Below are 22,820 nucleotides of genomic sequence, written 5' to 3'. Positions count from 1 at the left end.
AATTTAACTCTGTATTTTTTAAAAGTTTACAATTTTACCCTATATTTTGAAAATTATCAATTAACACCAATTATAACCTAACATTACTTCAACGGTTAAAACTTTTGTAAAGCAAAGAGTTAATATATATAATCAGTATAGTAATTGAACAACAGTTTTGAATTAATAAGTACTTTCATCAGTTAAACAGCTCCTAATCAACTTAATTTAATTTTTAATAGGAGTTTCAACTAAACAGAGCTTCACTTGTATTTGAGTTTAAAAAAAACTTCAGTTTGTGAGAATTTGTGACCGTATCGATGCCTTGATGGAAACAATTGCAGGCCTTGCTCTAGGCGATTAGCACAGACAGAATTGAAAGAAATAGTGATCGCTAATATTATTAAAAAAAAAGAAAGAAAGAAAGAAAGATTGAGAATGGATCTCTAAAAATAACGAAAAAACATCTACGCCTTTTTTTGGGTTTGGCTTCTCTTGATTTTAGAGAGAAGTGGTTACTATAAGAGAGAGAATTGAAGCGAACCTCATTCCTCATTTTGTTCCTAAAAGGATGGTGTAATTAGTTAGCAACGGATCCAGCTAGCCACCACAGCGGTGGAGTCCCTGTTCCTTCGCTCTCTATAGATTTTAGTTTTTGTAAGGTTTATTGCCATTTCATACTGATTGTACTTTATGAAGGAAAGAAACAGCCCATTTATTGAACCTGTGCTTCTGTTTTTGATATTTACTACGATTGCGATGCTATGTTCATCGGCTTAAAACAGAGTCACCTTGTCCAGTCCCGTGTTAATATAATTTTATAAATGTGCAAATTATCACGTGATTTCCTTTGTTTGATTTATCCTGAGAGTCACGGCGCTAGTAAGCGAATTTGTATAGTTCTTATATTCCACACTTGTTCAGTCTCGAGCATATAACTTGAAATAGTAATTAGATCTGCTAAATTTCTTGTCCCACATTCATGAAACCAAATAAAACCTTGCAAAACACATATGCTAGACCTGCACTCTTCCATTACAACTTCTCCAACCATCAGAAATTACATAACAACAAAAGGAAAACCAACAAAAATTACTGGTGTCTGATTAATTATGTGTGTTCTTTATAGTTATATTGTTAGTTCTTGGTATCACAACGTCTATGCAACTCACCATCAACGAATGATCTAACTGAAAAAGTATGAAGAAGGGGGGGCAAATCGCCCCATAATTAGATTAGACTGAACATACAACATTAATTTCCGCTTGAACAGGAGGAAAAAAAATGTTAAATAAATTGTGATGATGGAGATTAAAAGAAGAGGAATTGTACTTTTTTTAACCCCTTTTTTGGCGTTTGAGAAAGGAGGTGGGGGAGAGCGAGTGAAGTTACTTCATTACTCCACCAGAGAAGAATGAAGCTCAGAATCTGAATTGGGGATCCACATCCATTGCCCAAGCAAACTTTGCCAAAAGCGATTTGTTGAATATCTGCCAAAAAAGAAAGAACAAAACAGTCGGTTACATTATCCGCCTTTCACAAGGCATGCAACTTTTGAATTTGCTTCCAACCAGCAGTAGCAGTAATGGAACCAAAGTTGTTTGTAATTATCCCAGAAAAGATGTTCACCTTTTCAATGGGAACTTCATGTCGTTTGCACCATGCTACTGTGATCCTAGGATCAAGGTAATTGATTTTGGACGTGCCTAAGGCCACAGTTTTCAGATCCTCTTTAGTCTTCATGGCCAATTCCATTTTCTCAATCCTTTGATTGGTTGATGCGATCTTTTTCTCTATGCTGTATCAATTAATGAACCACAGTGAAACAGCTTAAAAACATAAGGTTCATAAAATACTTCAACAAAAGGCTCAAGTTGTATTACGCTTCAGGACTCAGGTTCCTCTTTTGCTTTCCTGCTGCATCCTTTAATGGAGGCTTCCCCTTCTTGGCCCTGTCCAAATCAGTTTTTAGCTCTTTTAGAGTTCCCTGCAATCGAAAGAACAAACATCAATGCAAAGCATGAAATTAATGAACACCAGAAGCTCTTAGACCAAATTTGTGAGGGTCCCAGAATATGGAGGAAGATAAGGTAAAATATATGGCAAATGAAACAATTAGCTGGGGAACAGAAATATATGCACGAGCATGTGCAAGGACATATGAAAAGGAAATGAGAGGTGGAGACTCAGCGCCCAGAGAACTCTATCAAACCCATGTGCATCAACAAGGATCCAATTTCTAAGGTAAAAAAATGACTTCATTCCTCAATAATGATAAAGCAGTATTAGAAATATTTATTACCTTGAGTTCCTCAATTTTCTCAGTCAACTTTGACATTTGCGCACTATGAGATTTTGAAATAGTACGCTGGTGATTACAAATGATTGCAACCTGCAGTAAGTGAAGCAAAATATTGGGTTGTAAGGCAAATAACAAAAAGAATCAGCACCAATCGTGAAGGCATATGGCCAGGCTGGCTGTACCTCCTTGTTTGCTCGTTGATAGATGACAACTTTTTCTGCAACATCCCCATCGTCTGTTTCCTCATACAACTGTCAACAGTACAAAATTAGCCATGAGATGGACCATACCAACAAATATCAAGGATGGCAGAGAAAAAAAGAAAGCATAAAGCAGTGAAACCCTAAATTACTTTTATCAGGTCTGTAAAGGCCACGATGATGAAACAAGTCATATTATACCTATCTCAAGCAAAACCACCATGACCTCACTTTGTTATGAACATATTTTTCAGACATATCACCAAATAAACTCAATCTAATTTTGGATCCACTTCATTAAGTCTCATTGTGACCAACACAACCACTTTGGAACAAGCTGTCTGCCTGTCTCACATACTTCACCATGAAGCATGAAATTTATTAAACATCATGAAATATGATAGCAGGCACCATTTCTGGATTCACCTTTTCATCCAATGTGATTGATGCATTATATGTACGAAAAACTTTTGCAGTAAGGCCAGGCATCAGTTCCTTCAGGTGAGCATTCAGTTTAGTTGTGTCCAGCTTGTCAAAAAGATCATCAGTTTGCTTTTTCCCTAGAAAAATTGAAAAACAAGTTCATCAGGCCCAACCTTTAAACATAGAAACTTAACATTGGGACCATATACTCACCCTTTTGGAAAGTTCCAATTGCATCGTACACCTCAGGCTTAACCTCAACAGTGTTTTCGTATCGAATCGAATCTTTACCGAGGAAGTCAAACTAAACAAAAATGCAAAAACAGGAAGCCTTAAGACTAATATTTGGCTGGAAAGGTTCTTATGTGTTTGAATATACAAAATCTAGAAACTATTAAATCCATTGCAAAAGGATAAAATAACCCATTGAAAAATTAGTTAACTAGGGGCGCCTAAATCTTCTAAAAGAATTTAGAAAATGAAAATAGGCTCACTTGAACGGTTATAAAATGAAAAGAAAAGATGGTTCTTCCAGAAACATAAACTCATTATACCTTCAAATTAAAACTTCCAGGAATACACTCTACATTTGCTACTTTTAATGTACAACAACCAACAGTATCAGCTTCATCATCATCCTGCATAAATAACCTATTGATGAGGTAAACAAGTATATTGACTGAATAAGCACAAGGGCTATAAGCAAATTGCCACTGGAAATAGTTTAAACAGCTTGAAAGGTAACCAAATAATATCAAGCACCACATCTAACCGAAGCAAACATGCTAGCGATAACTTAGTATATCCTAAGAACCAATATAGAACACAAAATCACTATCTACTAGTTAATACATATCTAACAGTGTCCATTAGCCCACAGGAAGCAAATTCCAGAATCAATTTCCTGGTACTGAAAGTTTCTCAACCTCACTCATATCTTCAATCATCCTATGATGGTTATATATTGCAAAGAGGAAAAATAACTTAGCTTTATTTCACTTGTGCAATATCAAAACATAGACCAAACAAAAATAAGGAGAAGACAAAAAGGGAATTAGAATGGTAGAACAGTAGCTTGTGATGTCATGCAGAATTTGATATTTGATATAACCAATTTCCATTCACTTCATGGAAGAACTTGAGGAAATTATTTTTCTGAAAAAAATAACACCTTTAGTTGTTTGGTTGAAATACCAAAACCAGAATGAAATCATTTCACATCACTTGGCGTACATTGAAAATGTTAATATTCTTACTAACTGAAAAATATTTGGGCCTACAATGACATTTGTCTACTTTTTTTCAAAAAAAAAAATCAATAAAAATGTGAAAAGGGAGAAAAAAAATTAAAGGAGAGACTAATGGTGGTTGCCACTGCCGACAATGTCTGATATGAGACCACCAAACACAATCAGCAGTGACCAGTGGATATTACATGCCAATGCAATTACCAATAGGTTCATTCCCTTTTCTGAATTTGTGACAAAAGTGACTTCCCAATTCAAGCATTAGAAGTTTTTGACCGACCCATTCTCTCCTACACGTCCCAAACACACCAAAAAGTGTAAAACCAAAATTGTATGCTTTTTTGCAAAACAACAAAGACTAAATCAACTAAGCCAATGAAACTTATACAAAACAATGTGGTCTTATTATATTTTTGCCAATCGTCTTATTTGTAAGACCACATTCCATAAAGACCTAAGGCAATATCAGAAGTTTTCTTGTATCAAGTTCATGAAATATGTCTAAAATTAGAAGATTTCCTAACTAAAATCATATCCCCTACAAATGGAAGACAAAAAATGTTGACAAAGCACAAACAATTCTCTCAATACAATAAATGCCATATTGAATAAAGAATAACAACATTCTACAGGGATTTAGCTTAAGCCATGAAATGTATGCACTCGTTAGAAAAAAAAGAGGAAAGACTAAAACACATTAAAAAAATAAATATTTTAAGCAAGATCAAATATTTTAATACCTTCTCATTACCCGCCCTAAGAGCTAGCTTATCAATAAGATAAGTAGCAACTGCTATTTGCTTCTTTGCAATATCTTTACTCTTAAAGTCCTTCTGATAAGCTGCTCTGATGTTGTCTATGTAGTCCTGCACTCATAAGCAGCTCATTATTGAAAGGACAGCCCACTTAGCTTTAGATGCATATATTGCAAACTAGAAGAAGATTGTAGGTCACTACCTTCAGCTTTCTTGCCTTCTCATATTTCTCCTTGTCACTTTGCCCCTTCAAGGAACTGCTAGCTGCCAGAAAAACATATTTGAATTCTTTCGGATTGATTGGATCATTCCAGAAAGCCAGCCATGTAACAGTATTATCATGCTTCACTTCTTTCCAACTGCAATGCAAAGTCTTCAGAAATTCAGTTCACCAAGAATCCTAATCTTTCAATAGTTATTAAAGTGTCTACCTCCCATACTTGTAAGAGATCAAATGAAACTAACACCTTTCACCAGGGATAGGGCATTCTGGAATTGAGGCATCCTTTCCAATATTTATGGTAATGTCACTTGGCCGGATACGGCTTTTCAGCTTACCCATCTGATAAGTATCAACAATTAATAATTTAATAAATGATTCAAATATTCTTTTTCTTAAAAAAATAATAAATAAATTTTTAACTAGTACAAACTCAGTCATAGCCACCACACATCAAAACAAACTATTGAAAACAGCTCATTATTATTGTTGTTGGTGGGAAAGATGTCACTAGAACCTTTGGATGCTCTCCCCGGCCTCGAAACAGCCCAGGTGGTTCAACTCTGAAATTTCCAACCTGAGATTCAAATAAGCATTAGAAAATAGATGAAATCAAAGTGAATAATAGAAAAGAATTAAGAAACAAAAATGAAAATTATGAATGATAGTTTGCTAGGATATCTGCCCACAAAATATACACACATAAAAACATGTCAAAACAGCAGTTCCTTACAAGAGCAATATTAGAATAATTTCAGAAGACTACCTTCTCTTTGACACCATCAACTATAGCCCACATGTACTTCTCCTCTTGCCGCAATTTCTCTTCTTTCAAGGCCTTTTTCTCCTGCATGAACAGTAGCATTGTTTATCAGAGAAGAAGATACAGTATGAAATATGCTCCAGCAGAATAAGACAGAATAAATATACTGGTTTTCCAATAGTGTAATGATAACAACTAAAAATAGTGTGCCTAGGAGATGCTTAAACGTAGAATGCATAATATAAAGAGTCCAGATCTTATAACAGAACAGCATAATTCATTGATTAGCATTTTTTATAAAGCATTAGATAGTCCTAGAATATCCAAAAATGAATTTTAGTTCCAGATTGAGGCTAGAGAAATCCACAGTTGCCAGGGCAAAAATGACAAGCATACACCATGAGTGGACTTCTCTGTGAAAAATGGAAACTTAATACTTGTGTTGGCTTATCAAGTTCATTGGTGCATGCAATGACAGTCTTTGCTCACTGACACATTTAGAATATTTTGGATGTTCCAAAGAGTGCCATTTGTGCAGTGACATACTTCTGTACTCATTTGTTTTTTCTTCTCCTTTTCCCGCTGATGCCATTCATAAATTGGGGTGAAATCACAGTCCTCCAACTTCTGTATCACATGGTTCTTCCCCAATAATTTTCGCCAATCATTCCAGAAGTTCTCAAGAAATTTTTGTTTTAGCATATAATCTGTATCTTTCATCACAGCAAACATTGTTGCAACCTGCAGATTGATAAAATCAAAGTAAAACAAAGAAAGACCTTCAGATATTATAATGGCGACACAGAAATAGAGGAATGAAGCCATCCACACATGCAAATGACTTCTAATAGAGGGGAGAAAGGAAGACCTCCTCTTGTTCAGGAGTCAAATCAACTGGCTGCCCCTTGTAGAGAATCTTAATCCCATGAGGCTGGTATGGAGGCGGAAAAATGACACCATTATGAACCAAGGTAGTCCATTTTCTCTGCCCATCTGTGGAGCTAGGTTGCACTTTTGTTGACTTACTATATTTTGCATTTTTCATTTGTTTCTTATTCTTCTTATTTGTCTTCTTGAATGAAGAAGAAGCAACTTTTAATGCCTTTTGCTTGACAGATGATGATTTATTCTCTGAGCCTAAATTTTTTCTCTGATTGAGCGGAACATTGTCATCATCAATTGCCTTCTGTTCTGCCTTGACAGTTACTTGCTTAATTTTCGCCATTGTAGATGCACTGGAAAGCTTAGGCTTTTTAGCAGAAGACTGATCTGATAAATTAGCCTTATCTATAGGTCTCTTAGTAGGTAGCTGAACTATTTTCTGTTGCTTGTCCTTTGCAGTGGAACCATTCTCTTGAATGTTTGAAGCCAAAGATTTCTTTTCACTGAAATTGTTTGGTTTACTGCCCGATGCCCCTGCATTGGCTTTTAGTGTGAACTTCTGAGATAAAGGGACTTGATCATCATCTGAATCTTCATCTTTGAGAACATTTGGTCCACTTTTATTGGTTCCCTTAAGTCTAGAACTCAATGGTAAACCATCCTCAGAATCATCATCAGCACTATCTGGTTCAATTTTATGTTTAACAGAATTGATATCCTTCTTAGCAACATTAGATGCACTATGTTTGGATGCCTGTTTCAACTGTTCATCTAAAGAGTTTGATGCTTTTGAATTTGCCACTGGTGACTTCATAGAAGATGCCTTCACAGATGAAGTTGATGGTTTAGGACTTCCTATTGGAGATTTTACTGGTGATGCCTTAGAAGATGGAACAGAGTTTTTACCCTTTTGGACATTTGAACTTTGTCCATTGGAGTTCTGTGATGATGATGAAGGTTTCTTCATTTCTGGGTTCAATTGATTTTGCTTAGAAGTTGAGTTGCTACCTCTTTTGAAAACTATGGGCATATCATCATCATCATCATCAAAATCATACACATTTTGTTTCGCAGATGTTGGAGCAGCCATTATCATCCAACTAAACTCTGTTTTCGCATGTATCAATATCTGACAGATAAAGCACAATGTATCAAAACCGAATGAAATCATGTAAATAATAATAACATCAAAATCAACTTACTGAATAAGAAATACAAATTACAGGAAAAGAAAAAAAAAAAAAGAAAAACCAAATTTAAATCAATACATTAAGCAGGTATACTAATGGAACTGAATTCTGCTAGAGATCAGCCCAGTAACTAAAAACCTGCTATTTCATAGAAGCTGCAAAATCAAATTGATCACGAAAATTCAAAAGTTAACTAAATCCATAAAGAAAGCAATCCATCCCTAACCCAGCAACCCCAACCAAGCAAATAGAATCATAGATAACAAACTAAAAGATTGAACCAATTGAACTAAGCTACCAAATCCAAGAGCACCAAAATAGACGTCAGATTAGGGCTATCAATTTTGAGCCTATTTAATGAAGAGGGTAATGTTCAGGTTCAGGTTCAGGTTAGCTCTGGAGCAAACACAAAGCAATACCATGCATTGCATATAGAGCAGAGGCAAATCAATGAGCTAGGAACAAGCCAAAAATAGGAACAAAACATGAACTGAGACCACATGGAGAAAAGGGGGATAATGGGAGACGCTGAGCACAGATAAGGAATACAGTAAGAAGCAAAAAGAGGGAATTAAAAATTGAATAAGCTAAATTGTACCTGGGAACACAAAAAACAAACCCTCTGTTGCAGAGATGATCGAGGCGGTAATGGAGCAGATCGAGTCCTGTCTATGTGGGTGTTCTTCTCTGTATCTTTTACAAGCTGTTCAGAAACCGATACCTACAGAGCCTGAAGTCTTTGATTTTGTATTTGTGCCCTCGCCAAGTTGTTTTTGGGCCTAACATTAAGGCCTCACTCTTCTCTTTTTGTTCGGCCCTTCCACCAGTTTTTTTATTAAGAAAAAAAAAAGTATTCAAATTTAAACCTATCGCTATATTTCTGAAATCATCTCTTTAGTTTTTAAAATTTTAAAAAGTGATAAATTTAATCTATATTGTAAAAGATATAGTAAAGGCTTCATTACTTGTTATATGTAATTAAATTATAAAAATTCAATTATTGATATTTATAAAATTATAAGACTAAATTACATATAAAATAATAAATTTTAACAGAATATATTCTTTTACATTTAGGATGTAATGAATATATGGGGTTATCCCATTTTTGTTAAAAATATTAATATTATTATCATTTAGAAGTTCTTTTATGTGTTCTGTTGTATATATATATAGTTAATAAATAAATAAAATTATAGTAAATTCCCGTCCAAGAATTCCTGTTATTTTGTAACAAAAAGATTCACTACAACGAGGTCGTTGTAGTATAGTGGTGAGTATTCCCGCCTGTCACGCGGGTGACCCGGGTTCGATCCCCGGCAACGGCGATTTTTTTACTTCACAATTTACTCACCGGCTACAGCGTTGTATAGTTAGGAATCAAATAGGTCACCGATTCAATTGCATTAATTTTAAATTATTAATATATGTATAACCAATTTTTTATAGTTTCGGAATTACTACATATACAACATACCCTCTCTATTTTTTGAACTCTCAAAAAAAAAAATTTTTAATTTTTTTTAAAAATTAAGATTGAAATAGTAAAATCTAAAATCTTTTAAATTTATTCAGGTAAACTTACTATTAAATTAAGTATGGAAATATAAAAATAAATAAATTTTATTGCATAAATTTTATTTTAATATTATAATTAATATATAATATAAATATTTTTATAAATGAATAATTATTTTATTCATATTTATAGAGCACTAATTATATATTATATAATAACATATATTATTTCACCAATATATATATATATATTCTATGAAGTTGTGGTTTTACATAGGTCCACAGTAACTTTATATTTTAATAGTTATTAAGTTCCAAAACAAAATTACTTATTACGTTCAAATAAAGCACACCAAAGAATTGGACATCTTATTACACAGCCTGCTCATATAATCTTTATTTATTTATTCTAACTTAATTGTATTGGTAAAAATATTTAAAATATATTAATTTCTAACAATTTACTAAATTTAAATGATCATAATATATGCCCCGAACATTAAATAGTTAACGAAAACGAAATTATTTACATTAAATAGTTAACGAAACGAAATTAGACGTAAATACTTTATTTATCATTCTTAGAATTGTTTGGAAAGCTGCAGAACCACTTCCAGCTACCATGCACAAAATTATCTTACAATATAACTGCCAAAAAGAAAACCACCTGTATTATCCCATAACTAAATTTTAAGGCCTACAATTTCAAAATTTTACTATTCATTAAGCCAACCTGCTGAGTTATGGGGATAAAGGTGCTGAGGACCTGGAGCAAACCCCATCGAGTCACCATGGTTGCCAGGAACGCCTGGTCGAGGTGCTCTTGGATCGTACAAGGCATTGTTTCGGTTCAACATGGACGGATCAGGACCAAAGTCATTCATCCTTGTATGGTTCAATTCATCCAGCCGAGGTGCGTATCGCTGCATTGCAGACATGTTCATCCTATAAGACGACTCTACAGCTGGACCCATGTGCCCATAAGGGATTGATGAAAGCGATCCCATTTGACCGTATCCGGGTTCATGACCACCCAGATAATTTCTTTGGACGGAAGAATCAACATCTTGCCCATAAGCTCGAATTTGCGATCGCATATCTGGTCCCCTTTCTAATTCTGTCATATATGATCTATAACTAAAACTCTCTGCACTTTCTCTCATGTTCCCTGTTGACTGTTCCTCCATGTTGGCATGAGAAAATCCATGAATGCTATGTGAATACTCTATACTGTCCATGCTGTATTTCCTTCCCACATCTTCATGAATGTAGGATGCACTCCCACCACAAGCCATTCCATATGGCATACGTGAGCTAGGCATACCCGACTCCAAATTTGGCAAACTATTTTCACGAACGTCTCCGTTCATGGGCATTTCGACAGATCTAGATGGGGGAACTTCCTGCCTGGATCTACCATTGACCACATTGGTCGGGGAACAATGAGGCATTACCTTGTACATATCACTTCCAGGAGATGTTCCACCTTTCCATCTGTTACTGGGTAATTTTTCAACTGCTCCTTTGCTGGTCTTATCTTCACTATGCTTAATCTTCCTTGAAGTCTCCTCCTTAGACCGGCTTCTCTCAGGGCCATGACTATCTTGGCTTTCTCTATCACCACTCTTATGAGAGCATTCTTTACGACCCCCAACCACAGGTCCCTCATGATTTGATTTTTCTTTATGTTCCACGGAAAGATCACCTGTCACTTCTGCAGTATCAGCATTGTGACAGTGGATTTCCACTGTATGATCAGGGATTTTTGTTTCAAGGCAACTTTTGACCAAATCAGATTCTCCCTTTCGCATAGATAAATGATCATGCTTTTTAGATATGGCCTTGTGCCTTACAGTCCAATCGGGTCTGCTCCAAAGATAAAGAGGCGGGGCAGTCACGTTCCACTGTTCCATTTGTTTGTCATTCTCATCAACAGAGCCAGGTAGATAAAATGACTGAAAAGGATTATAAACAAGCCACCATCAAAACACAAATCCATTCTTAGCCTTTTGCACAAAAACAAATTACTAATATATTACCTTCCCTGACAAAAAATGATCATCCTCCCAAACAAGATCATAAGGTGTATGCTTTTTGTCTAACCTGGTAAGAAGGATCACACGAAGTAAGAGAGAGAGAGAAAGAGAGAGAGAGAGAGAGAGAGAGAGAGGGAGGAAGAGGAACAAATGTAAGCTTGTACCTTTCGGTTTCCGGCGGAACAATCAGAATAAGGAGTTTAGGTCTAAATTCAAGAGCCTTGTCAATGAACTTGTTGGCCAAAGCTGCTTTAACCCCGAAAGGAGGGTTTAGTCCCATTATCTGATCAAGAATCAAAAGGTCCATATTGAATTAAAAAATATACACATATCTTATCCTTTCTTCTTTCTTTTTTTTTTCAAATGGGAAGCATACTACTAACCAACTGTGAACCCCTTTTTGGCAGCTCATCTGGACGAACAGTCATCCAATCCCTCTTCTCAAAATTGAAATCGTTCTATAAAAAAGAAACAAAGATTTTAAACCATCAAATAACAAGCAAAGCATGCAAGACACAAGCACATACACCCAAGGGAATAACATAACATGGTAGTCAATATAATAAAATTAACCATAATCACCTGTTTGACAAATAATTACAAAGCAACTGGAAGATAATCAAAGATGGGAAACTAGCTCCTTTCCTATATTTTATATCAGAACTAAAAAAATAGCAGAACCCAAAATCTTTAGTTGTCATATTCCAAAAATAGAACTTTTGAAATTTGCTCATGGACCTTAAGAAACAAAGAAGGCTTTGGAGATTAGAGATTCATTAGAATGTTATTAAAGCTCAATCATGTTAGCCTGGTGGCACATCCATTGCCTGGTTAAATAAAAGAGAGAAGCATAGAAGGAATTTTGGCCAAGAGATCATACTTTGTAATGAACACTTCAATCTCTAGTTATTACTTCTCATTTTTTATGCTGTGGAGCATTTTTCATATTATAATTAGTGTTTAAAGTTATAATTAGCTAGTGTTTAAATTGTACACAAACCCTAACAGGTCAAAGAGGAGCCAACAGGGGACAAGTCACACAAATTAACATATTTGCAGCAAATATTTACAGTTGCTCTCATTACTCACAAGAATTAAAACGTAAGTTTTGAGATCTACAAATGTGTAATCAGTATTTATTCAAACAGCAACAAGGTTTCAGCATTTCACATTTGCACATATATGCAAGCACATCCCAATAGCCACAATATCCCAATAGGTACCAGAGTTTCTCATTTCTTATTTTCACCTTTAAGTAAATCCACATTCACTTCAAACCATAAAAATCCTACATATTTCAGAACTTACTTTTTCCCACAGTTCATTATAAAAAATAACTTTTAAGAAACTAAATTTTTGCCTGAAACTAGAAGCAATGTCAGATTTTTATGGTGCATTTTGGACAGCAGAAATGGAGAAGGGGGAGAAGCTCTCTTTCAACATAAAGGGTGCTTCTATGGTTCTGCCCCTTCTAGAGCACTTCATTTGCATTTGCAACTCATGATTTGATTTCCCCAGTATTTCTTCCTTCTGAATTCTTTAGGGGGCAGAAGAACAGCATTGTTTTCTCTGTTAGTTGCATTCAATAAAACCTTTTTGACCAGATTGCTTCACCCTTAAACTAGCAACTCTATCATCACTGCTCTCTCAGCTCAAGTGATTTGATAAGGTATCCAAGACAAGGCGAAGTGAAGAAAACAGACGCACAATGAAAGAGCAGTCATCATAAAATTTCAAATAACATCAAAAGGAAAAGCAAAAAAAAATCTCTCTGAGGTCTCTAGCAAAACCTTTAATTGGCTGGACAATCCTTAAACTAAATTAAATAGAATGTACCAAAGGGTTGACAACAGATTGCTTTTTATGCAGTAATATCGAATATGAATAACAAGGCATAGTAATTCCCTTATTAGGTGAAATACAGGTTACCTTTGGTTGAAAAACATCATAGTTTTTATATGAGCACTTCTTTCCTGTCTCTTCAAGCTTCTTTTTCATGAGACAACTGAAATCATTCGCACCACAACAGAAATCAACAACCTGTCCACAGGGGTATTAGTGACCAATATGCATTTGACATAAAAGAAGTTTAATGATAGCTCGCATATATTCTTCAGTACAAAAACAGACAACTGCAATTCTCAGGTAGAGAATGATACATTTGAAAATTTATACAAGGGAACAAAAGAAATAAGGTTTCATCCCTTTTCTTTAGTGTCAATGAGGAGAAGGTTCCATTTGAAGTTCCCTAGAAGATTTTCTTGAGTGTCAAAGAAAAAAAGAAGTAACTTAGCATGAGAAAGATGAGAGGGAAAAGAAATATTTTGGAGTTGTTCAACATCCAACTTCTCCTACTGGAATTTTAAAGAATGCATAAGTTTAAAAATATCCATCCTAGGTCAAGACAACGTATAAACATTGGTTTAAACTCTTACCATATCACCATCTTGTACATACCAGTGGAGCACATTGACAATCTGCATGTTAGATTTCTTACTTCAGAATTCTCCACAAGAAATGAAAAATATATCAACAAAAACAACACAATCTTTTCATTTGAACATGAATCATCAAACAATAAGCGTGAGAGGAGAGAAAAAGGAACTGGGATATTTTGGTTTATGGTTCCCAACTAAAAACAATCACAAAAACAGAAATTACTACAAATTAGCAAGCAAATGATCCCAAGAATAGGATAGCTTATAAATTCAACAACTAAACAATTATAAGAAGAGGCTAACGATAATCACATTCACTTGGCCTTGGCAAGGCCCTTGACTTTCTGGACTACCTCCCAATTAACCTAAATACCTCCCAATTGTTGATCACTATATCGCAAAAGAAAACCTGTCAGAATACCTAAGGCAGATCTGTTGGACAACAAAGCCGCAATCATGAAGATGATTTTTCAGGTTTTTTTTTTTTAAAAAAAAAAGAAAGAATAATCAATATTTCCACATCCACTTGTTGAAACAAAACTAGAACTTCAAAAACCAAACTGCAAAAAAATGAAATAACTCAATTTCATTGCATTTGGTCTTGTTATACCTGATTAAATGCTGGCTTTTTCAATATCCATTAAACACTGCTCCCTTCCAGGATTCAAATTGAGCAGGATTAAAAAATATATATTCCACAAATCCAGATGGTACCACCTGCCACTATCCGGGCACAGATTCTCTCTCTCTCTCTCTCTCTCTCCCTCCCCTCTTCTTCTTTGTGCTCCTTTGCCAGTCCATTTCAGTCATTTCCATGTTACCAAAACAGGATCTAATCTAACAGCCATTATTTTTTGAAACACTGCTGATTCATTCTGAATTTTGCACCACAGGAGGATCTAAAATTTGCCCCTTAAGCTTTAATACCTTTTCAATTTCTTTTGAAAAAAAAAACTCATGAACATTGTAGAGATTTTATTGAACAAGTGATGTTCCACTTACCATAAGATTCCTTTACAAAACAAAAACATAATCTTTTATGTCCATAATTCTTGTAGATTGCCATTTTTATGTCTTTTAAATGTCAAAATCTGGTGCATTACCAAGACAAGTAGTTATGAAGCTTCCTAATATAACAGTTTCTCAAGAGGATCATTCAGATAGCGTTGAGCTAAATGTTTTATAGAACTAGCATGAAAACTAGAAAATTCCAACACGCTACAAGCTACTAGGCAGTGTACATGCTTACCTTGGAGAAAAAGAAAAGTTCAAGGTAGTTTAAGGGAGGAAAAGTATGGCGAACACTACTAGGCTTAATAAATTGATTTACTCAACAGAAATGTAGTAAAGAAGACTATTACAGCACATAAACACAAAGGATAAGATAAACTTAATAATAGTACATTCTGCAACATATAAACTTACCTCTTTGAGCTTCTCCACTTTTGTGAAATGGCGGCCAAATGATGTATATCGCATTCCATATAGAAACGGCGCAAGATACACTCTGAGCTTATTCTAGAGATACATGAAACAAGCAATGGTGTTAATGAAGACCAAAAACAAAGTTGTTAAAGTCAAATAAGTACGATAGCCCAGCATCTAAGTTGATCTGTTTTGGGCCCTTGTACCACAGCAGGCAGACACAAAAGATAAAAACCATAATAACACTAATAATAAATACCAATCATCTCTAAATAAAGCATCACGAAGATAACAGATGCACTCACAGGTCACAACTCCAAAATCAAATAACATTAAATGCATGAGAACAGAACATGCAGAAACAAGTATCCAGTCCTAAGATTAGTCTATCCAAGCAAAATGACGGGGGTTATTGTGAGTGCATACAAGAAGAATAGGTGAAAGAAGGGGAAAAGAAAAACAAACAAGTGAGCGCCAATTCCTCTAAATTGGCAATCCTTACAGAATAATAGTGCTTGCTAATAGATGCAATTGGACAACTACCTTCCACCTAAAAACCTGATTCAGAACCTCTGGTTCACAAACAGCTTTCGCATCTTCAGTGCTGCAGCCATCTTCAAGCTTCCTTAAAGCTGTCCTAACAGCCTGCATTATATTGGCGACAAGTATTGATCAAATGCAATTTGAAGTAAACAAGATATAAAATGTGAAAATACATAATGGTTAACAATTATGGATTAAAGTTTAAGAAGAATTGATAATGCATGTACCTCAACTGTACCCTCCACCTTTCCTGCTGTAATGGTCTTGTCAACAACAGTTTTTGATGAGTATGCATGTGTAGATGGAACTTCATGCTTTTTCTTAACATCATCCAAAGTGATTGATGATGCAGACTCTTTTATTAAAGCCAATATTCTGCACAAGAACAAATTATTGGAAGAATAAGATGATATTATTAAACAAACACAGAAACATCAACATTATGGAATTCTGTCATTATTATAATCCCTTAGAATTTAAATAATCTGAAAAATGAAAACATGAAAAATAAGAGGCGTCTAAACTTTCAGAAGCTAAAATTTAGAAGGTACCTCTTTTCTGTTTCAGCATCCAATGCAGGTATTTCACTGCTTAACTTCCTGGCAGAAGTCTTAACCGTCACACTTTTATCTTCATCTTGCTTCTGGAGTTTACCTTGTCCGGACCTTTTTGTCATCAAACTATATAATCTGTCACCCAGTGACATCTTGTTTACTGTAGTTGTTGCAGACCTATCCACCTCTGTTGAGTTACACTTTGTTTTTTCCTTAAAAGTCTTCCTGAATGCATCATTTTTTTTTGCTTTCCTCAAGGAATTTGATCCAGATAATATTTTTTCACTTTTGTCAGCACTTGCAAACTTTCTCACACCAGAATATGAGTGTTCAGGTGCTTTAGCAGCAGTTTTTGCTGAAAATGAATCTTCTGATGTAAGCCTTCTTTTCTTTGCCAAAACTTTCCTTGAGCTTCCAGGCAACTCTAACATCCGCTTTTTATTTTTTCCCTCCACATCAGGAAACCTTATGTCTCTAACCGGAGTTCCAAGGTGCTCAACGATCTCATGTTTTCTTGTTTGAAGAAAAACAAAGAGGAAAAGGAGAACCATATTTAGCAAAATATAGTTTAGAAATCAAAGTGAGAAGAAAAATAAATAAATAAATAGAAGAGCTAAAGGATGAAGCTTACAAGCAATATATTAGTATACGGTTTGGCAAGAGATCCTCCCATGCTCTTGCTGCTTCCCCTTCTTCTTCTTCTTCTTCCCCTTCTTCTTCTTCTTCTTCTTCCCCTTCTTCTTCTTCCCCTTCTCCTTTGGCTGCTTCTTTCTTTTCAAATACTATCTCCCTGGTAAATCGTTCAAGCATGAATTATTTATAAATTAATGTACAACTGTGTATGAGTACAAGTATATGACAACAGAAGGTGATAGGAAAGAGACTACTTTGGCAAGCATTTTCGGTGGTATGATGTGGGACACCGCCTGCATACAGCAAATTGTAGCTCCTTGATCTTCTTATTCTCTCCTTTTCTACAAACGCAGCACTTATGAATGGGGCAAGTAAAAGGCTCCCCTCTAGCAACTTTTTTCTCAAGCTCCTCAACAGCAACTTCATCCTCTTGTTGAACTAACTTTGCAATACAACGTGGGTGATAAAAGTAACCGCAGGTTGCATTAGCACAACGAAACACCTGAAAGCTAATTGGCTGAATAAGTTTGCCCCCATTGATGCATAGAAAGAAAATATATATATATATCTTAAATAGAAGGGCGTTTGTTGAAATGACATGGTACCATTCTATCAAAGAAATAGTGGGGGAAAAAAGAAATCCAGATTTAATTCAAATCAAATGAAGTTATTCACCCCATAAATCATCACTGCATTAAACTTATATTCCGCAGACCATCTAAAAACTAAAAAACAGACAATAGATCTCAAATATTTAGATGACATTACCATTTTAAGCTATACAGCAACTAGCTAAATATCCACTCCAAAGAATCCGCATGAGCAAGGATTCAGAACAGACAGCAATCAAATCCACAATTTCATTCTCTTGAAACAATTAGAGAAATAATATGAAAAAGAAACCGGACGAACTATGATAGCAGTACAGCCACAAGTCCAAGAGCTGTGGATCAAGGCCCAAAACAAAGAGTGTATTACAAAAGGAACAAGAAAAAAAACGGAAGAGCAGGCAGAAAGAAAAAAAAAAAGGGAGAAGATTCCAGAGAGGTACAGCTGTGAGAAATCAGCAAAGATGTTAGTCTTTTGGAAAGAAGTACTTGACATGCCAGCTGGAGGCCTGAACCTGATTGGAGACGCTAGACCAGCACAAATATCCAATAATAAAGCAGATTTGTCTAAAAGAATTCAGCAGCTGTTGCTGGGGATAATATTTGTTTAATGTAGTTATTGAATGTGGTTGTTCAAGATTTTACCACCAAACTTGCCAACCACTCATCAGTCATCAGTGCTGGCAAAGGGACAAAGCTAGAAAATTTATTCCCAGAACTTCAAATGCAGAATATCAACTTATAAGCCACATAACATTTATCTCCTAATATGAGGTTAATCAACTTCCACGACTGGGAAAAAGCATTAAAAATAGTTCCTCAAATTACCAAAGAAAAAGTAAAAAAGCTCTTCATTCTGAAACAGATTTAGTAAACAATGCTGCACAGGACTCAATAACATGAATCAAGTCGATTGGCATTTGGGATGGCTATTGGCTACAGCATAAATTAGAACGATAAACATATAAAAATAGATCATCCATTTTCTTACAGCAAGCTCATACCTCAGCACCAGAAGATTTATCAGAGGAACCCAACTCTCCACAAGCAAAGCACTGATGTTTGTTATATTCACAATTCTTACACAAAAACCTCTCAATTGCCTGTCAAAAGGGAAAAAAAGAAAAAGACAATGCTAAGATGACGGGAAAAAAGATAGCAAATTGATTAAACTCAAGTAGCAGTAGCATACATCAACTTCCCGCTGTGTAAAGCCAAGAGACTCACACTTAGACTCTACCCCATCATTAAAAGTTGGATGAAATGATCTCATACAACTCCCTTCACAGCTGTGAGATATAAGAACACAAATGGAAAACATAACTTAGAGACAAGGTAAAAAGAAAAAAGAATACCATAACAAAAAAGAAAGCATAAATAGGGAAATTAGCTTTCTATACGAATATAAATACCCAAAACAAATTTCAAAGTACATATACAACACTCAAAGGTCATCTCTCAAACAATGAACCAAAACTAGGTATATAACAATATGCTAAAAAATGCAGCACAATACAGTAAAATTATAGGGTTAACTGCAAAATAGACCCACAGCAATTTACCTTAACATACACCTTGATCCCCATGATTTTACAATTAGCACTTTTAGTTCCTAAGTTATACTGAAAACCCAGTAGTTTAGACCCTTGCCCTAAAATTAACAACATTTCACTATATTTTAGTCCCTGATATATTACCAAGTTCTATTACAATGACCCTGATGACAGTCATCAAGGAGGAAATTATTTTGTTTTCAAGAAGAAATAATTTTTACTCGAAGAAATGCCAACAAAGAAAGCAAACCAATCACCAAAAACAAGGTAAAATAGAAAACATGCCTTAAATACTAACCAATCTGAGGAACAACCAGCAAAAGCACATACCATAGAAGGTTGCCACCATTATCACAAAATGTACAAACAGAATCAAACAACTCCTCATCTTCATCAGACTCATTCTCTACTGCATCTTCAAGGATGTCATCATCAACTATAAATGCAGATAGAGCAGTAGACTTAACATCCTGAAAAATGATGAGCTACCCAGTCAAAAGAATATAATCACTTGGAAATAAAGTGCAGCAAATAAAAGAATAAAAACCATAACTACCAGTGCAAAAGAATATATAACCTCATCAGAGAGCTTTCTCTTCTTTGGTTTTTCCTCAACAAGTGAGAGTAGAAACTGCACATGGCAATTATAATTAAGTTAACACAGAAAGCAAATAAAAGAATAAAAACCATAACTACCAGTGCAAAAGAATATATAACCTCATCAGAGAGCTTTCTCTTCTTTGGTTTTTCCTCAACAAGTGAGAGTAGAAACTGCACATGGCAATTATAATTAAGTTAACACAGAAATCATCTGACTAATCCAATAGAACAAGTCAATAATTTCACATCAAATTACAAAGGGTATGGATTCAAATTATAGCTTGGACACATACAATTCTCCAGAGCTCACTGGAATTGACAGAAAACTGATTACAGTAACCAATAGAGACAGCACCATTCACCAAGATACACAAAGTAACAATATCAAAACAATTATTTGCAGCAAACCAGTCATAGGTGATTAGCCATATGTCTTGGCAACATCCAAATCCTATACTCCATCAACTTAGAAAGAAACTAAACAGATAACCACTTCATAATGCATATAACAGTATATAGATAAGGCAGACGTGAAACAATGAAAAATTATTCAAACAGCAGGTTAGATGATACTGTAATAAGAAAATTGTAAATACAAGAAAAAAAAGTGGCATAACGGTTCAAAAAAGTAAAAAACTTCACAGGTTTTGTCATTTTTCCTGATTTCAAAACTTAATTGCATATGTCCAGACAGCAAAAATTAATCTAAATTGGAACCAAAAAAAATTACATTTTAACATCAATTCAGATAAAAAAAATATGGGACTACAGCATGGTGAAGGACTTACAACTAATTCTGACTATCGTTTTTATTCAAATTGATACACACACACCTACACATGCATGTACATTGAATTTCATGCCAGTTGGACATAGTTGCAACGGAGGTAATTATGACAAAATTTTCAAAATTAAAATGTTTGGACAAAAATGCACCAAGTTCCATTACGCAAAAAAGAAAAGAAATAGACGCCTTTCAAAGAAGGCCTGAACAAAGAGATAAGGGACTAAATGTGAAAAATAGATCAAGCACAGACTCCAGTTAATAATTAAGGATGATGAAATCCCCAGATGTTTACCCAAAGGGTTTAATATCACTCCAAAGAAAGAAAAGGAAAAAGGGGCTTTCTTTTAGCACCGAAAAAAAAAGTGCACAAGTGAATATGCAATGAGAAGGAAGCAAACCTTGGACTTCCCTAACCAATCATCCCGTTTAACAGCTTCAGATATTAAAGCCATGTGGTCCACCAAATCATTTAGAGAAGGTCTAACCTCGTATAAGCTATAGATTTAGAAATATGTGTCACAATTTGAACTGAAAAGACAAATAGAAGATAAAGGAAACATGAGACACATCCAAAAGAGAACCTGAAAACTCTGCACAAGTGGTCCCACACAGATTTACCAGATGCCTCTGGATTCCTCCTTGTAAAATGAAGACAGTGCACTGTAATCAACACTGTCCTTATTATTTCCTCAAAGCTCTTCCTCGGCTTTTCCAGTTTGATCCAATTATTCTCCTTTGTGAGCACTGATATAAGTGGAATTTCATTCAAGAGATCAAATTTCCATGCTTTGACTTCCTTGTGTATGGTCTGAAGTCCATTGTCTACACTCCCTTGCAAGAATATCTGTTGCTTTTCCACCTCTTTGACACTCTCACTTTCGCTCCAATCAAATGGTAACACTGAGAATGAAGTTGGTGCATCTTCATCATCCACAAAATAGTAGTTTGAGACAGATCTTGGCCCAGCATCAGCCTCGTCATCTGAAGATGCCATGCCCTAACAAAAAATTCCACGTACCTCTTTCAAAGCTCAAAATAGGTGCTCAGAAAATATTGCTTAAAAAAATTGCATAGCAACGATATGAGAGGCAACCAGCAAGAATGGCTGAAAATTTCGTCATACACACACCACCACAACCCAATAAGTTTTCACCCCTTCTTACACATATTCATCCCTAATCCCATTACTACTATAAGCAAAAGTACCGGAACTTGCCCAAACCATCTTTACTCCATTCTTGCTTGGAAACCCATAAAAGATCACGTTGTATTGATACCTAGTCCAATCCCAAAACAATTGTGCATACATGCAAAAATTTTAAAATGTGTGTGTGTAGACCATAAAATCAAATAAATCATGAACAAATTCATGCTTATATACCCTTTCTAAGTCACTACAATATAACTGTATTGATAACAGGCGCTGGTTCGTCAAATAAATTATGTTAACAATAAAAAGAAATATCGAAAACTAAAGAGAACTTAGGACAGAAACATTGAATCCAGGATGACGCAACGCAAAGAAACAAAAAGATAATAGAAAAATTATCTAAAAGAATAAAGCACGATTGTATCAGACAGACAACTAAATAACATCATGATAGAGGTTCAATTTTCTTTTCACATAGCACTAGAGCATCCATAAAGCATGAAAAGGATAGCAATGACTGAATATTTAATCGGAAAGATCACCTCAGCCACAGTGAACAGCGCCGGAGACGTAAACAAGGCAGTTAGGCAGAGGGGTAGCAAAGGCAGCTATAGGGCTTCTTGGCGACGGTAAGGGAAAGCGACAATGGTGAAGGACAAGTCGGTGTCCGTTAATTCAAGGGTCTAGGGATTTTAAGGAGAAATTGAAATCCCACTAATGCGCAATCGGCTTATGATGGAATTACGGAATTCCATTTCATATATATACGTATTATTGTTGTTTATAATAAAATAGGAAATTGAAAAAGGCCAAATATGTAAAACAAATTTTTTAAAAAAAAAATCGGGAATTAATTATCTTAAAGGTACCGAGAATAACCAAATTAAATAATTTTATAATTAGAATTCAGTTTTATAATAATTATTAAAAATTGTGTGCATCAAATATTTTAATTCATCAATCTGATATCCGGATCATATAGAGATTAGAAAAACTATATAATTATTTAAATTT

At 35.0% G+C, this 22,820-nt stretch overlaps 2 protein-coding genes and 1 non-coding gene across 10 annotated transcripts; 1 reads left to right on the top strand and 2 right to left on the bottom strand.

Annotated features, from left to right (window-relative positions):
• Positions 1 to 1,056: 1,056 nt before the first annotated feature.
• On the bottom strand, positions 1,057 to 8,716 carry LOC110601738 (DNA topoisomerase 1 alpha). Of its 3 annotated transcripts, XR_002485881.2 has the most exons (17): positions 8,560 to 8,716; positions 6,758 to 7,900; positions 6,436 to 6,630; positions 5,893 to 5,973; positions 5,644 to 5,703; positions 5,374 to 5,468; positions 5,109 to 5,265; positions 4,892 to 5,017; positions 3,459 to 3,542; positions 3,118 to 3,208; positions 2,908 to 3,041; positions 2,464 to 2,532; positions 2,282 to 2,371; positions 1,863 to 1,966; positions 1,609 to 1,777; positions 1,312 to 1,469; positions 1,057 to 1,169 (listed from the first exon to the last, which is right to left on the bottom strand). XR_002485881.2 is itself a non-coding variant. In XM_021739001.2 (16 exons), exons 2-16 carry the CDS (start codon positions 7,865 to 7,867, stop codon positions 1,401 to 1,403), a joined length of 2,634 nt encoding a protein of 877 aa, XP_021594693.1. In that variant the 5' UTR covers positions 7,868 to 7,900; positions 8,560 to 8,716; the 3' UTR covers positions 1,181 to 1,400. The 3 variants fall into 3 exon arrangements, 2 of the variants coding, with proteins under 2 accessions (XP_021594693.1, XP_043807160.1); XM_021739001.2 differs by lacking the exon at positions 1,057 to 1,169 and having other exon boundaries at positions 1,181 to 1,469; XM_043951225.1 differs by lacking the exons at positions 1,057 to 1,169; positions 5,374 to 5,468; positions 5,644 to 5,703; ... (2 more) ...; positions 6,758 to 7,900; positions 8,560 to 8,716 and having other exon boundaries at positions 1,181 to 1,469; positions 3,459 to 3,555; positions 5,109 to 5,133.
• A 501-nt stretch (positions 8,717 to 9,217) lies between these two features.
• TRNAD-GUC lies at positions 9,218 to 9,289 on the top strand. Its single transcript has one exon. It is a non-coding gene; the product is annotated as a tRNA-Asp (tRNA).
• A 729-nt stretch (positions 9,290 to 10,018) lies between these two features.
• LOC110602337 (protein ENHANCED DOWNY MILDEW 2) lies at positions 10,019 to 22,546 on the bottom strand. 6 transcript variants are annotated; one of them, XM_021739831.2, is made up of 20 exons: positions 22,349 to 22,546; positions 21,238 to 21,653; positions 21,055 to 21,151; positions 19,987 to 20,040; positions 19,826 to 19,900; positions 19,600 to 19,739; positions 18,909 to 19,005; positions 18,721 to 18,819; positions 17,363 to 17,610; positions 17,107 to 17,265; positions 16,473 to 16,988; positions 16,149 to 16,296; positions 15,922 to 16,023; positions 15,379 to 15,471; positions 13,951 to 13,992; positions 13,445 to 13,555; positions 11,899 to 11,973; positions 11,680 to 11,798; positions 11,519 to 11,582; positions 10,019 to 11,434 (listed from the first exon to the last, which is right to left on the bottom strand). In XM_021739831.2, exons 2-20 carry the CDS (start codon positions 21,648 to 21,650, stop codon positions 10,196 to 10,198), a joined length of 3,891 nt encoding a protein of 1,296 aa, XP_021595523.1. In that variant the 5' UTR covers positions 21,651 to 21,653; positions 22,349 to 22,546; the 3' UTR covers positions 10,019 to 10,195. The 6 variants fall into 6 exon arrangements, with proteins under 6 accessions (XP_021595523.1, XP_021595524.1, XP_043806835.1 ...); XM_021739832.2 differs by having other exon boundaries at positions 19,847 to 19,900; XM_043950900.1 differs by lacking the exon at positions 19,826 to 19,900 and having other exon boundaries at positions 19,966 to 20,040.
• Positions 22,547 to 22,820: the final 274 nt, after the last annotated feature.

The sequence above is a fragment of the Manihot esculenta genome, chromosome 15 (genome assembly GCF_001659605.2).
Source record: "Manihot esculenta cultivar AM560-2 chromosome 15, M.esculenta_v8, whole genome shotgun sequence".
NCBI lineage: Eukaryota > Viridiplantae > Streptophyta > Magnoliopsida > Malpighiales > Euphorbiaceae > Manihot > Manihot esculenta.
The sequence above is the reverse complement of the archived record's forward strand: the minus strand, read 5'-3'. Positions and strand labels throughout refer to the sequence as shown.

Excerpts from the sequence above, each read along its gene's own strand:
- LOC110601738 (XM_021739001.2), bottom strand. The coding sequence starts at position 7,867 with ATGATAATGGCTGCTCCAACATCTGCGAAACAAAATGTGTATGATTTT. Across the intron at positions 5,974-6,435 it reads AAAAACAAATGAGTACAGAA|GAGAAAAAGGCCTTGAAAGA; the intron begins GTATGTCACTGC and ends CTGTTCATGCAG. Across the intron at positions 5,469-5,643 it reads GCCGGGGAGAGCATCCAAAG|ATGGGTAAGCTGAAAAGCCG; the intron begins GTTCTAGTGACA and ends GATACTTATCAG.
- LOC110602337 (XM_021739831.2), bottom strand. The coding sequence starts at position 21,650 with ATGGCATCTTCAGATGACGAGGCTGATGCTGGGCCAAGATCTGTCTCA. Across the intron at positions 16,989-17,106 it reads CGTATACTAATATATTGCTT|AAAACATGAGATCGTTGAGC; the intron begins GTAAGCTTCATC and ends TCTTCAAACAAG. Across the intron at positions 11,435-11,518 it reads ATCATTTTTTGTCAGGGAAG|TCATTTTATCTACCTGGCTC; the intron begins GTAATATATTAG and ends AATCCTTTTCAG.